Source organism: Asparagus officinalis, chromosome 2, assembly GCF_001876935.1.
Source record: "Asparagus officinalis chromosome 2, Aspof.V1, whole genome shotgun sequence".
In the NCBI taxonomy this organism is placed as follows: Eukaryota; Viridiplantae; Streptophyta; class Magnoliopsida; order Asparagales; family Asparagaceae; genus Asparagus; species Asparagus officinalis.
Genome location: NC_033795.1, coordinates 69010517 through 69026332, shown reverse-complemented (window position 1 = coordinate 69026332; position 15816 = coordinate 69010517). Strand labels below are relative to the sequence as shown.

The window sequence follows — 15816 nt, the reverse complement described above, 5'->3', positions numbered from 1 at the left end:
GAGGTCCACAAATCGAGCGATCAAACCTTCCTACAGTTAGGATCGTCTCAAACCTCCCAATTGGTCAAACCTTCTTACAGTTAGGACCACAGTCAAAATCCCCTCTCGATTCCCCCAATGAACGAGAGGTCCACAAATCGAGCGATCAAACCTTCCTACAGTTAGGATCGTCTCAAATCTCCCAATTGGTCAAACCTTCTTACAGTTAGGACCACAGTCAAAATCCCCTCTCGATTCCTCCAATGAACGAGAGGTCCACTTTCAAATCAAGTGATCAAACCTTCCTACAGTTAGGGTCACCTCAAACTCCCATTTGGCCAAACCTTCCTACAGTTAGGGTCAAAACCATAATTCACTCTCGATAAACGAGAAATTCACCTTTAGTTCGGTAATCAAACCTTCTGACAGTTAGGATCATCCGAAGTTTTCGATTCTCGGAGTGGAGGTCCCACTCCTAGTTTCATCGTTCCGGATTCTGGGGGTGGAGATCCCACCTCGAGTCTCCTTTCCAGCTGAAGATAGAATATAAAATTCTTCTTCTTCAGTGTCGGGGGATAGAATATAAAATTCTTCCTATTTCGGGTTCGTCTTTTCCCCAAGAGAAGACACCACTTTTTTTTAACTCTCAAAATCTGTGCCTCACAGGTACAGGGAATTTTATCCCGAATCCTAAGTAGGGATAAGTCTGCGCCTAACACGGGCTGCCAGTTTAGTCTTTTTCCATAGAAAAAGACACCAGAGTTCGATTCTGGGGTATTTTATCCTGAAACCTAAGCAAGGATAAGTCGGCGCTTAACCCGCGCCGCCGGTTAGTTCTTAATCGTTAAAAAAGAACACTCCTTCACATATTCAACATTGTGACAGGTTGTTATTAATAACACCAAAATCCATGCCTTACACGCATGGGGAATTTCATCTTGAATCCTAAGAAGGGATATGCCGATGCCTAACACGCGTCGCCGGTTTAGTCTTTCTCCGAAGAAAAAGACACCAGAGTTAGATTCTGGGGAATTTTATCCCGAAGCCTAAGTAGGGATAAGTCAGCGTCTAAAACACGTTGCTGGGTAGCCTATTCCCATAACAATGGCGAAGTCTACATATTCGAAGTTGTAGCATCAAGTCTAAGGGAGTTCATTCCTTTAGCACAACGTCTAGACAATCCGCATGCTAGCCCGATTCAAACAGTAGTCGGTAAAGGCTAATCAAACCCGTTAAGGGCTGGGGGTTAGCCAAAAATCCTAAAGTCAACACCTAACACGTATCGCTGGGTAACCTATTCCCGTAACAATGACGAAGTCTACGTATTTAATATCGTAGCACTAAAAGAGTTAACTCTTTTAGCTTAACGTCACATGCGGAACGGACTTGAACAATCCGCATGCTAGCCCGACTCAAACGGTAGTCGGTAAAGGCTCATCAAACCCGTTGATGGCTGATGGTTTGCCAAAAATCCTATAAATGCGAGGGTCACTGACGCATCAGCTTCATTAGTTGGTCTCGTGACTTGAGCATCCTACGACGTTCGAAACCCTAAGGTTAACGCCGGACAACGCGTAACCCTAGGTCAATGCCAGTCAACGCGTTGCAATCAAACAGTCAACGTACGACGTTCAAAACCAGTATAAACTGCTCCTCAATCCTCCAACAGTGCATGAGGTTAAACTGCTTCTTAATACTCCAATAAGGTATACGAGTATAAACTATTCCCTATTTTTGGTTGAGAAGTTCCTGGAGAATATTTTTTTATAAATATTCTTAAGGATAACTCAACAACACTACGCCGGACAACGCGTCGCAAATAAAAACTCACCGCCAACAATCGATGGTCAGCTAAAGATTAGAAAATCAGGAATCGACTTCAAGTTTAAAATTCCAACAACGGTCAGACAATAAATGCAGCACCGGAACTCTTACAGACATTCGACAAAGCACCGAATAGCCTGGAAGATTGAAGGAATCAAGAACAGAAGCCATTCCAAAGTCCCGTTACACCGATTGAAGGTTGGGACAATTATATCCAAAGTATTCCAGACTCTTCTATAAAAGAACAAGGCTGAAATACTTTGGAGGAGGTATCTATAGGCGTATAAAATTGCTTATAGGTCCCTTAGCATAGCTCGGCGCAAACCGACGAACCAACGAGGCGACGAGGTTGACGAATCGCACGCAAGCAACGGAATACATCCATTCGCGTGCGGAATCAAGCCAACGGTTCGGGGAATCAACGAGTCATCCAAACAAGAGCGGACTCGGATCAATCACGACCGAATCAAGATCGGTTTCGGACTCAAACTCAGAAGTGGAGTTACTGCCAAATCAGGAATCCGACTTACTGCCAAATCAGATCAACCAATCAGAGGTCCTTAAGATCAACGACAAAATGGGAAATCACGGATAAAACGGAAGCAAACAAAAAACGACAAACCCAAGGGGGGCTCGCGCCAAAGCCGAGCCACCCATAGGTGGCTCCGGTGGCCGAAGCCCCCGTGATGGTGGCTCGGCCATAAGCCGAGCCACCCGTGGTTGGCTCGGCCAAACCGAGCCACCCATGGTGGCTCGCCCGAAGTGGCCGGCCACCCATCGGGTGGCCGACCCGGATCTGTGCGCCGGGCAACAGTTCAGAGAGGCCTATAAATAGGCTCCTTTGTTCATTTAAAAAGTTGGATTTTTTGGAGGTGAAAGCCCTGCTGGATCGAAGACTCAGATCTAAAAAAGTTTCAAAACTTTAGGACTTCGAGACTAAATTGCTCATCCAGATCTGTTAGTGCTCGGCGATCATCTACGTCAGAAAAGGCAGGAGTTCGAGAGGGATCGGATCTGAGATCTACGTGATTATACTCCGGATCAAAGCTTGGCCTTTGATCCCGAGATTTGGGCGATTGTTTCCTTGGTGAACCAATCCCCCCCGGCTATTATTTCCTTCGTGGAATAATACCCGTCGTACTGCTTAGATCTGATCGGATCTAGATCTCGCGGTGGTCCACGGATAAACCCCGGCGCAGACGAAGAACCCACACAAAGCGAGTGACCGCAAAACAGGAGCTCGCGATTTGTTCGACAAACAAGGATAAAAAGTTGTAATTTTTCTTTATTTTTCTTTGATTTTCATTGTAACCGGATCTTATAAAAAGACCGGATCTTTGTAACTCAAAAAGTTGTTATTTAAGAGCGCAATGGAATCAATTATAAAGAAAGACACGATTTTTCCCGCGAACAATATTCTTAAGGATAACTCAACAACACTACGCCGGACAACGCGTCACAAAATAAAGACTCAACGCCAACAATCGATGGTCAGTGCTATGTTGAACCAGCAAACACGAGCTAAAGATCAGAAAATCAGGAATCGACTTCAAGTTCAAAATTCCGACAACGGTCAGACAATAAATGCAGCACCGGAACCCTTTCAGACATTCGACAAAGAACCGAATAGCCTGAAGGATTGAAGGAATCAAGAATACAAGCCATTCAAAAGTCCCGTCATACCGATTGAAGGTTAGGGCAATCATATCCAAAGCATTCCAGACTCTTCTACAAAAGAACGAGGCTGAAATACTTTGGAGGGGGTATCTGTAGGCGTATAAAATTGCTTATAGGTCCCTTAACACAGCTCGGCACGGTGATTCAACAAACCAACGAACCATCAAGGCGACGAGGTTAAACACCGAAGCGGATTTACTGCCAAATCAGGATCCGGACTGCCAAATCAGAGTTCAGATCAACAAATCAGAGTTCGGATAAACCAGAAAACAAAAAAAAAACCAACATTTGGAGAACTCACCCTCGGATTTTCAACTTAGAAGACTCGGACTTCCAGATCTGGTTCTTGGCGATCATCCACGCCAAATAAGGCAGGAGTTCGAAAGAAATCAGATCTGAGATCTACACGGTTTCCCTCCGGATCAAAGCTTGGCCTTTGATCCCGAGAAGAGTCTCGATTTCGCTTGGTCGATTTCGATAACTAGGGCTATTATTTCCTTGGTGAAATAATCCCCTCGGCTGTTATTTCCTTTTTGAAATAACACCCGCTATACCGTGTAGATCCGACCGGATCAAGATCGCGCAGTGGTCCACGGATTAACCCCGGCGCAGGCAAAGAACCCATACAAGCGAGAGACCGCAAAACAGGATCTCGCGATTCGTTCGACATAAAAGGAAAGTTGTAATTTTTCTTTCTTTTTTTGATTTTGTTGTAACCGGATCTTATAAAAAGACCGGATCTTTGTAACCGATAAACTGTTAACAAAGGAATCAATGGAATCAATGAGTGCAATTTTTCCCGTGAACAACGGGTCTCTAGTATTATTGGTGCCCAAAAAGGATGGAGGTTGGCGCATGTACGTGTATTATCGGGCACTCAACAAGATAACCATTAAGAATCGCTACCAATTACCACAGATTGACGATCTCATGGATCAGTTAGAGGGAGCAAGGTTCTTCATGAAGTTGGATTTGAAGTCTGGCTACTACCATCAGGTAAGGATTCGGGAGGATGACACTTGGAAGACTACGTTCAAGACCCAGCAGAGCCTATTCGAGTGGTTGGTGATTCCGTGTGGTTTGTACAACGCTCCGGCTACCTTTATGAGGCTTATGAATGATTTGTTGCGACCCTTTATAGAGGACTTTGTGATAGTTTATCTTGATGACATCTTGGTGTACAGCAGGACCTAATAAGAGCATCTTGTTCATGTTGAGAAAGTGCTTGAAGTGTTGCAGAATGGACAACTGAAGCTCAATAGGAAGAAATGCGAGTTTGGGAAGGACGAGTTGGTGTATCTCGGCTTCATCATGGGGAAGGGCCAGCGAAGGATAGATCAAAGTAAGGTGGCAGTGATCACAAAATGGCTGACACCTGGGACAATGATAGAGGTGAGAAGCTTCATGGGGGCTTACCAATACTTGCGCAAGTTCATTCGACATTTTTTGACTTATGCGGCACCTTTGCATGGCCTTACGAAGGCGAAGGTTCAGTTCGTGTGGGGTAGGGCGCATGAGGAAGCTTTTCAGCTACTGAAGAAGAAGATCTCGAAGGCACCGGCGTTAGCTTTACTGAATTTGCAGAGGACCTTCGAGGTGGAGACCAATGCTTCTAGTTATGCTATGGGCGCTGTATTGATTCAGGATGGTAAATCGGTAGAGTACCATTCAGAGATGTTTACGGGTGCTATTCAAAACTACCCCACCTACGACAAGGAGTTCTATGCACTTTATCAAGCGATCAAACATTGGAGGGTGTATTTGTTGGGTAAGGAGGTGGTTGTGCACTCAGATCACAAACTATTAGAATTTCTACATGCCCAGACGAAGCTGCAGCAAGTACGACACATGAAGTAGATGTCCTATTTGATGGCGTTCAACATTATTATTAGGTACAAGAAGGGAATGACGAACAAGTTAGCCGATATGTTATCTCGCCCAGCAGTGAGGGCACTTTTGGTGGTGACGAACAAGTTAGCCGTATGTTGTATTTGGAAACCTTCCAATAGGAAACGGGGATTGTATCTACCATTGCCGGTACCTTCGGGACCATGGGAGAGTATTTCTATGAATTTCTTAGGAGGATTGCCGACAACCAAGTGAGGACATGATTATTTGTTCATTATGGCGGACCAGTTCAGCAAGATGGTGATCTTGATTCCTTGTAAGAAGACCGTGATGGGAGCGGGTGCAGCGCAATTATTCTTTGAGCATGTGTGGAAGCACTTTTGGTTGCCGAATTCGATTATTTCCGATCAAGATAGCTGATTTCTCGGACATTTTTGGGATTCTTTGTGGAGCTTGATGGACACTAGGTTGAAGAAGAGCATGACATTCCATCCACAAACAGACGGACAAACAGAAGTGGTTAATTGGACTATAGTGCACATGTTGAGAGGATACAATTCCAGGCATCCCAAGACGTGGGATGAGAATTTATCATATCTTCAGTTTGCATTTAATCGGGCTATTCATGGATCTTCGGGGAAATCACCGTTTGAGACTTGTTATGGGTTTTTACCTCCGAGTCTACTTGATCTCATGTTTTCAAGTGAAGCTACGGCCAACGGCAAGGAAGGGAGTGAAAGGCAACAAGCTTAGCGATTTTTGGAGAAAGATTGCACATATTCATGCCACAGTGGTGTTGGCCTTCTTGTTTTGATGATGATTTACAAACAATTTACATCTAATATTGTTTGTCTAGTATTTGTATGTTATATTTATTATAGGCAAACAATATGTTGGAGGATGGATGGAATCGAGCATTCACGATCATATCCAATGGAGGTTAGTAGAATTGTGGAGTGGAGCCTTACAATTCAAGTCAAGATCCAAGTTCAAGCTTCATCCGCATATTGTACCAAGTTGAGCTACATCAAAGATCAAGATTGCTTGGGTAACATTTAGTTTAGGTTTATATTATGTGTAGCTTGGGTAACATTTAGTTTAGGTTTATATTATGTGTGTTAGTACTTTAAGCTCAATATTATACACACACATTTTATTGGTTTCCTTGTATATATATATAGTTATATATATACACACATTATAGTTTTGGTCTCTATGTATATATACTTATATATATACATACATGTTTTGGTTTTATAGCTTTCAAGCTTATATATATAAAACAAATGAATATAATTGGAAAATACATATTTGTTTCATGTTTATATGCCTATATATGATTCCAACAATATCAAGTCTACTTAATTCAATAAAATCATGTTTTAGTGCATTATATGTGTATTTTGTTAAAATACTATATTCATTATTTATAGACTTCATAAAAATAGTTTACATCTTTCATTAAGTCTATAAAATCAGTTTACAAAGTTTCAAAACTTGGTTTATGTCAAAACATCAAAATTCAAGTATATCAAGTTTGCATGTTTTGGACATTTTTGTAAAATGATAAATTTTCATAAATGAAAAGTGCAATTCCAAAAATTCTTTTTGTAACATGTTCTTTAACATGTTTATAAATATTTCCCAAAGTTTTATAATTTTTAGAATTTATTTGATATTTTTAAACCCTATTTTATGTTGACATGTATTGTTTAAAACAGGTTGTGTGCATGTCATGAGTCGACTCATGAACAGTGTTGATTTGACTCATAAACTGTTATGTAGTTTACATTTTGGTTCTGACGAGTCGACTCATAACATCATGAGTCGACCCATCAGGTTGAGTCGACTCATGCCTGTCATAAGTCGACTCATGAAGTGTGCTGGAAAACTAGTTTTGTTTCTGCTGAGTCGACCCATGAATTGATGAGTCGACCTATGCATGATGAGTCGACTCGTGAATTTTATGAGTCGACCCATAAGTTGGTTTTTAGCCTGTAACGGCTACTTATGAGTCGACTCATGAAAAGTACGAGTCGACTCATAACACTGTATCGACTATATTTTCAGACTGTATTGTTTTTGGGTTTTTGGTCTTTTTTCCTTGTTTTCTCTTGACTTTGGGGTTCCTATAAATACCCCCACATATCCTCAGTTCAAACCAACTGAAAAAAGTTCAAAAACAAGTTTAAGGGTGTTTAAGTTTTGTTTAAGTTTGTTTAGTGTTTGTTTAAAAGAGTTTTTGTTCAAAAACAAGTTTAAGGGTGTTTAAGTTTTGTTTAAGTTTGTTTAGTGTTTGTTTAAAAGAGTTTTTGTTTGGGAAGAAGTTTTACTAAGTTTTGTTTAAGTTTGTTTAGTGTTTGTTTAAAAGAGTTTTTGTTTGGGAAGAAGTTTTACACAAGTAGAGGAGATCATCTACATCGATTGAGCTTCATCTTAATTCATCTCTCCATCTTCTTTTTCAGAGAAGAAATTCTAAACTCTTATCTAGCTTTACATTTGCATATTTGTTTGATTATCATTCTTTAAAGCTAGTTTTTATATTGAGTTTAGATTTTATTTCACTCATTGTTTACACACACCCACATTGAGCTTATTGTATTTGCATACATAGTATATTTGGGTTGGTGAGTGTTGTAACATTGAGAGTGAGCTTTTATTGTATTTGCATACATAGTATATTTGGGTTGGTGAGTGTTGTAACATTGAGAGTGAGCTTCATTGTTTTCTCATCCATATTAGAGAATAATCATTTGTTATTTTGTGAGATTGTAAAGTTTTCGGTGAGCTAGAAAATCGAGTGTGAGGAGTGTAGACGTTGATCGGTGAACGTTGAAAACCGACATTATGAGTGTTTGTGAACGTTGATCGGTGAGCGTTGAAAACCGACATTGTGAGGTGTAAATGTTATTCGGATAAGCGTAGAAAACCCAGTTGTGATAGTGGATTTCTCCTCGGGAGTGGGGAGCGGAGACGTAGGACGGAAGGTCCGAACTCCGTGATCATTTGAGTGTGTTTGAGTTTGTCATTGGCGCATTTGCTTATGCATTTATCTTATATCGCCAATTGCCTTTACTCTTGTATATTTTGCCCTATCACATTTGTAGTTTGATTATATCACCCTTGTATTAGTTTATATATCTTTGCATATATTTTTATCATATAGGATATATCTCATTGTTCATATTACTTATCTTAACTCACATGTCATGTTATACTTCATACTTGCTAGGATAATTTATTAATTAGTTTTAATTAGCATAAAATCAGATTAGATCATGCCATGGTTGAAGCTCAATTGAAGAAATCACAAGCCAAGTACAAGGCGAAGCATGATCAGCATCGGGTTCCTTGTAACTTTGGCATAGGCGACATGGTATGGCTAAAATTGAGTAAGGAGAGGTTAAAGAGAGAAGGGAAGAAGTTGAAACCTATACGATATGGTCCATTTTGGATTCTCGATCAGATTGGTGACAATGCTTTCAGGCTGGATTTGTCACCTTACTTAGGCATGTATTCGGTGATCAATGCCGAGTATTTAAAGTTGTTCGAGCCTCAATTGCTGGATGATGAAGGTAACGACAAGGTGATTTTACCGCATGTTGAAGACTTGTGGTTTGATAGAGAAGAGCTGCTGAAAGAAGATTGTATTTTTGAGCGGAAGACGACCACAACGAGGTGGGGGACGAAGGAGTCATTTCTCATTGGACGTCAAGGTCAGGTTCCTAGCAAGGCTAAGTGGTTCAACAGGGAAGGAGGAGCTCGCGAGTTTCCTCAGCTTAAGTTCTAACTTGAACGAGACTTCAAGTTCCTAAAGGGGGGATCTATGATACGGGTGTATCTACTCTTTGAAACTTAGCGATCATCATGGGAGCTTGAGGATAGATGATTCTCATGATAGCTTGAGAATAGATGTGTAAAACAGCACAGTGGAATGCAGGTTGAAGCATGGAATGAGATGGCAAATCGAAGAATCGAAGCATCCAGTTTTCAGCCCATGAGTCAACTCATAACAGTCATGAGTCGACTCATCAGGTTGAGTTGACTTATGCCTGTCATAAGTTAACTCATGGAAACTCAACCGTTTTGTCAAAAGTCTCTGACCAGTCGACTCATCACTGTATGAGTCGACTCATGTATCATGAGTTGACTCATGAAGCCCAGCAGGTGTTGACATAGTTTCTGACCAGTCGACTCATGACTGTCATGAGTCGATCCATATGACATGAGTCGACTCATACATGCACGTGAGTCGACTCATCGATGGTTTCCTGGTTCGTTTGGGTTTCTGTTTGCATGAATTTGGGCTTGGTTATTTACAACTTTGCCATCCATGTTGTTCCACATATAAAAGGGATTGTTTTAGGGTTTTAAAACAATCAATAGAGATTAGATTGTATTTTAAGAATTGAGAGAGATTGTTCTTCAATTCTAGTGAGATTATGAGAGATTGCAAGTTATTTTATTCTCATAAATCTAGAGAAGGTATTTTCCTTTGCCACCACTGAATTGTTCTTGTGTTCTTATTATTTTCTTCTCAACCCACCTTTGATAATTCCGCAATCAAAGGTGCTCGCACGATGACTCGTATCACCTCTAGACATTGACCTCCCTCTATTGTCACCACTCGGATATGGGCTTCTACCTCTCGTCGACAAGGCCTCTCCTGAAGTACTAGCGTGGGAAGTCTCCTTGTCCTTCCTCCTTAAATCATAGTTCATCAAAGCGTTAGTAACTTCACTATACATGATAGAAGATCTCCCGTTCAACAAAGTAAGCATGAAGGTATCATACTCCTCATCCAATAAGGAGACCAACAGAATAATAGTCTTGTACTCATCCGTGATCATCTCATCTATATTGGCCAAGTCTGACAACAACTTAATGTAGTTGTTGATATGAGCCGCTAGAGAAGTGCCTCGAGACATCTGAAATCTGAATAATCTACACAGCAAGTGCAAACGGTTCTCAACACTCTTCGTCAGATACTTATTGTTGAGAATCTTCCATATCTTCATTACAGATGTCACCCTAATCATATCATACTTCAGCTCTTGTTCCAAACAAGACCTATTCACCCCACAAGCGTTCTTATTCATCTTTTCCCATACCGCCTCTTCATATTTTGATGGCCTCTCATGGACCATGATGGTCTCCTACGAATTATGAGCATTGAGCGCGTCCTCTACGTTGCTCATCCACAAACCAAACTTGATTTTTCAGTCATATTTTACTATACTAATTTAGTGTTTTGAAAACCAACATGAACTGTACCCGACATAGTCTTGCTGCTTTCTCCAGTTACTTCTCCCATACTCACAAACTCTAAATTGCAAAGAAAGATCCAAACTTTGATAGAATTAAAAAAAGATACTGAACTGAACCCTAAATTGGATTCCAAATAGATCTCCCAACCACACAAGGAAAGCAAGATCACCACGGTACTCCTCAACGCTATCTCCACCGAAGCCTAGAACTCCAAGAACCAAGCTTCCAAACAGAATCTTCCTACACCTAATGCCAAAAACACTAGATCTTAAATCTGGAGCTCTGATACCAATTGTTGTGCGCCTTTGCGGAAGCGTGCTCACACACCGAACGAGTCCGTAAGCACGGGAGAAGATTAACAAATCCAACTCGAGTACAATCCAAACTAAATACGAGAAGCCAATCACAAACACAGATATTTTACGTGGTTCGGTAATTTGCCTACGTCCACAGGAGTGGCACAAATAATTTCTTATTAATCACAAGAAATTACAAACAAAAGAGAAGATCTCAATTTTAAGATCTCTCAATCAAATAGCAGGTGATTCCAATAAAGAATCACTGCTCAAACTCTCTCTCTCTCCCTCTCTCTCTCTCTCTCTCTCTCTCTCTCTCTCTCTCTCTTTTACAACAACTCCCCCAATTTAATTCCTAAACCCTTAAGTTGTAAAGGCTGGGCAAATGGGAACTCACGCAGAGAGAAAACAACCAAAAATTCCGCCGCCGCTCCTCTTTTCTGTTCCGCTCAAACCCCTCTCGTGAATAGGGTTTCCCTTTTATAGGGAAACCCTAGACCTCCGATCCAGCTTGCATTAGCTGGCATCCACTCGCACAAGAGGCGCGGGCGAACACATCACGAGCAAGCGAGCTCGTGATCACACAGGCGAGGTCCGAAGCTTCTGGCGAGCTCCCAAGCCTCTCCACAACCACAGGCGAGGTCTGCGTACACAGGCAAGTTTCCTCGCCTTTCCAAGCTCTCTCCTTCAGGCCCGCAGGCAACCCGCAACAGGCGAGCCTCATCTCCAAACCAGGCGAGCCCTCGCCCTCACATGCAGGCGAGCTTCACGAGGTACGTTCTGCTTCATTATCTATCAATAAAATTTATATAAAGTAAATTAAGAATATTAAAAGTAATTGTTTTAATTTTTTATATTGTTTTACAAGTTGAATCTATAAAAGTTAGTATTGTTTCATAGTTGCCTTTGTCTGAAAAACTATTATTATTTGCTATACTGAAGAAAAATTCAATGCATGTAATTATATAAAAGGCCTTATCTAATTGTGTTTTCTTTAGTTCGTATAAACGTTATTGCCTTTTTTTAATCAGAACATTATAGCCTTAATTATGTTAGAATATGTATCCTTGATCTTTTGTTTCTTATATGCCTTTTTTTAATCAGAATATTATAGCTTTAATTATGTTAGAATATCTATTTGTTGTTATATATTGACGATATGCTCATAGTTTCCAGGAATACTTCAGCTATTATAAAGTTGAAAAATGAGTTATCATCCGAATTTGAGATGAAGGACCTTGGAGAAGCAAAGAAGATATTGGGTATGGAGATTGAGAGAGACATGGTGAAGGGGAGGTTGAAGTTAACATAGAGGAGTTACTTACAGAAGATGCTGAAGAAATTCAGTTATGATGGCAATGCCAAGGCGGTGAGTACTCTATTAGCTCCCCACTTTAAGCTATCAGCTAAGATGTCACCTGTTTCAATTGAGGACCGGGAATACATGTCCAAATTTTCATATGCCAATGAAGTGGGTAGCTTGATGTATGCAATGGTGTGTACAATGCCAGATTTATCACAGGCCGTGAGCATGGTATCCAAGTACATGCACGACCTCGAGAAGGGTCATTGGGAGGCCATGAAGTGAATTCTACGGTATATCAAAGGTACCGTGGATGTTGGTTTGGTATTTCAGAAGAATGAGAAGACAAGGCAGGATTGTATTGGTTACGTGGATTCTGATTATGCGAGAGATCTGGACAAGCACCGGTCTACTAGCGGATATGTGTTTACACTAGCAGGAGCACTGGTATGTTGGAGATGCACACTTCAGTCTACAGTGGCTCTCTACACTACGGAGGTAGAGTATATGGCGTTGGTTGAAGTTGTGAAGGAGGCTTTGTGGTTGCAGGCATTATTGAAGAACTTGGGGATTGCACAGGAGACCCTTCGGGTATATTGTGATAGCATGTCAGCTATCTATTTGGCAAAGAACCAGGTTTATCATGCGCGCACGAAGCACATTGATGTCAGATTTCATTTTGTTCGTGACGTTTTGGATGATGGAGACGTCATATTGGAGAAGGTTCACACGAAGGACAACCCTGCAGATATGTTGACCAAAGTTGTTTCAGGTGTCAAGTTTGGTCATTGTTTGAAACTTTTGAACATTCTTCGGTGTTGAGGCCTTTCGAGGCCATTGGATGAACTATGTGAGGCTTGATTCCTTAGGCAAGAGGATACGTAGGCAGTCTTTTATGATGTAGCCGGTTTTGGATGCTTTTGTGTCGGCTTAGTTTTTTGGAAGAAACTTCACCGAGGTGGAGAATTGTGAGCGTGGATTTGCAGGCAACCCACCCAAATAATGCGGCCCACCCAAACAACTATATATATCAATGTGAGATAGGATTTTAAATAGGTGAGCGGCTGATTCATGTGCGAAGGCGGCTGCAAAGGGTTTCTAGCAGAGAAAAAAAACGGGGGTGATAAAGCGCAAGAAGAGGAGGAAAATCACCGTTCCTTTTTTAGGGTTTTGTGCATCCCTTTGAGAGAATATTTGTGTGAGGGATCTGAGAGTTTGTGAGGGTGTTTAGGTTGTGAGATTGTAAACCCTAGTTGTATCTCTTCCTCTAATAGTAGATCTCCCCCTCCTTGCCCCGTGGACGTAGGCAGTTTGTCGAACCACGTAAAATTTATGTTCTTGTCGTGATTTGTAATAGCTTGTAGGTTCCCACGACATTTCAGTCTTAGAACTGATGAGAGGAAGAGCAGATATCTCACTTTGATGAAATATCTGGCTTTTGGTTCCTGTTTCCTTTGAGAAACGAGAATTTCGTTGTGATCTAATCTTTTGTTGTGCACCTTGCGCATCGGAGGTGCTGCCGAAATTTTCGCTGCGCACAATAGTGCTTAGTAGTCAACTTGAGAATGTTATTATAGATGTTCGTTTTGATGAGAGATTTTTAGAACTTTAGGGAATTAATAACCTCTCTAGACAGTTCCTTGAGACAAAGAAGCATGTTGCATATCATTGGTATATATGCTTGTGAAGTTAGCTTTAATATTACTAGTTGCAACTACATCTGTCGAAGAACTTTCTCTGCAATATAAAGAACATGGTACACAATTGTATGGGAGATGCGTGGTTGAATGATTGTTTAATTACATATGTTGAGAAATAATTATATTTATAGTGTATAGAAAATGAGAAAATCATACAAAGGTATCAAAAGATGAAACCACGCACAGAGCAATTATAAGAAGGATTATTGTTTGCACTTAGAAGTATTTTGTTAGTTTCTGTGATGGTAATGAAAACATTCATGTATTGGTACGAAAATAATAGTGGAAAGTATTAAGTGTTGAGATTTTATGATTATTGTACACATAAATTCTCTATCGCTAGAATTTATTTTATAGAGTTTTTTCGTTTACGTGCATAATTGAATATGTGCCCTCAGAAGAACAAAAGTCTCTAGATCCGTCCCTAACTAACACTAAAAACTAGTACGCACTTAGTACAAACTATTATATATGTTTCTCCACTACTTTTTTTTATAGTGGCCACGAACCATTAGTTTCTTCAATTCCGAGAGCTGCATTCCGACAACTTTTTTAACCCTTCATCAATCCATAACCCTTCATCAATCCACGTAGACAAGAGAGGTCAAGATGCAATCCGATTCCTAAGGAACAACCCTTACTAATAAACCAAAAATAGCAAGTTATATCCCTCTTACCACACTCAGACACCACTAATGTTTTCTTTTCTCATGTTTTTTCTCCTCCAGTTTTCCTTCGAAATTCTTTCTTCTCCTTCCTCAGAAAAATTGAGTTTGCTCTGGGATTGCCACGATTGGACATGGCAACCTTGATCCACCCTCAACCTACGAAGAACATAACTCGAGATGACTCGACCTTGGTGTGCTATGTCCCGCCGATGCTATCAAAAGACGGGGTATGGAAGGGAAACAACCCCTTCCATTACGCCCTCTCTTTGTTCATCATTCAGATCGTCGTCGTCATCCTCACCACCCGTGCCATGATGTACATCCTTAAGCCATTCCGGCAACCAAGGGTCATTGCCGAAATCATTGTAAGCATCCATTTCAAAGAGAAAATTCCTTTTTTTTTCATGGAATTCAAAGAGAAAATTCTATTCATTAGAAAGCATGAGAATGCAATTGAATGTAAAAAATGAAATCAATTGAGGAGTTAAATGAGCCTTAAACATTGGCTGCGGACCAAATTAACTCCTTACAAGGGATTGATTTCTCCTAAACAATAGTATCAGGGTATATAGCTAATTGGTATAACACTTATCAAACAATATGATATAGGATGCAATTAGATGATTCACTTCATTAACATTGATATGTTTGTTTTTTAGGTTCTACAAACAAAATTTCGTTCATATTTAACATCTAGTTTTTAGATTATGAGACCCTTCTTCATTATATTACCAAAATATACATCCATTTCCTCACCAGTTGATAAACAAGAAAATGTTCATAAATTCTCATGAAGTTTTGTATGCATCTAGAATTTATAACATGTAAATCAGTATGAACAGAAAGCATATGATAGAATTATGTTGTAAATCATGCAATTTTATAGGTGAACATAAACTGACATGAAGCCTAGATCATTGTTTATGCCTTGAAATTTTATTAATTATTTTATCCAATTTCCCGAAGACCATTTCTTTTCTAACTCTTTTTGATGATACGCTAACCCTAAGAAAACTATGAAACAGGGTGGCATAATATTAGGCCCGTCAGTGCTCGGCCAGATACACAAGTTCCCGGGACTCTTCTTCCCCTTAGAAAGCCTACTCACCTTAGAGACCGTCGCCAACCTCGGCCTCCTCTACTACCTCTTCCTCGTCGGCGTCGAGATGGACATCCTTGTGATCCGCCGCATGGCCCACAAAACCCTCATGATCGCCTTTGGGGGCATGGCCATCCCCTTCTCCATCAGCATC

The 15816-nt window shown here is 40.6% G+C and overlaps 1 protein-coding gene across 1 annotated transcript in view; it reads left to right on the top strand.

The window, feature by feature from the left end:
- LOC109831278 (cation/H(+) antiporter 15) overlaps positions 14523–15816 on the top strand; it is a 4664-nt gene continuing 3370 nt past the window's right edge. Inside the window, exons 1-2 of the mRNA XM_020398610.1 lie at positions 14523–14928; positions 15589–15816. The exon at positions 15589–15816 is cut by the window's right edge and continues 798 nt beyond it. Coding sequence (XP_020254199.1) covers positions 14695–14928; positions 15589–15816 — 462 coding nt within the window. The 5' untranslated portion in view covers positions 14523–14694. The remainder of the gene's footprint in view (positions 14929–15588) is intronic.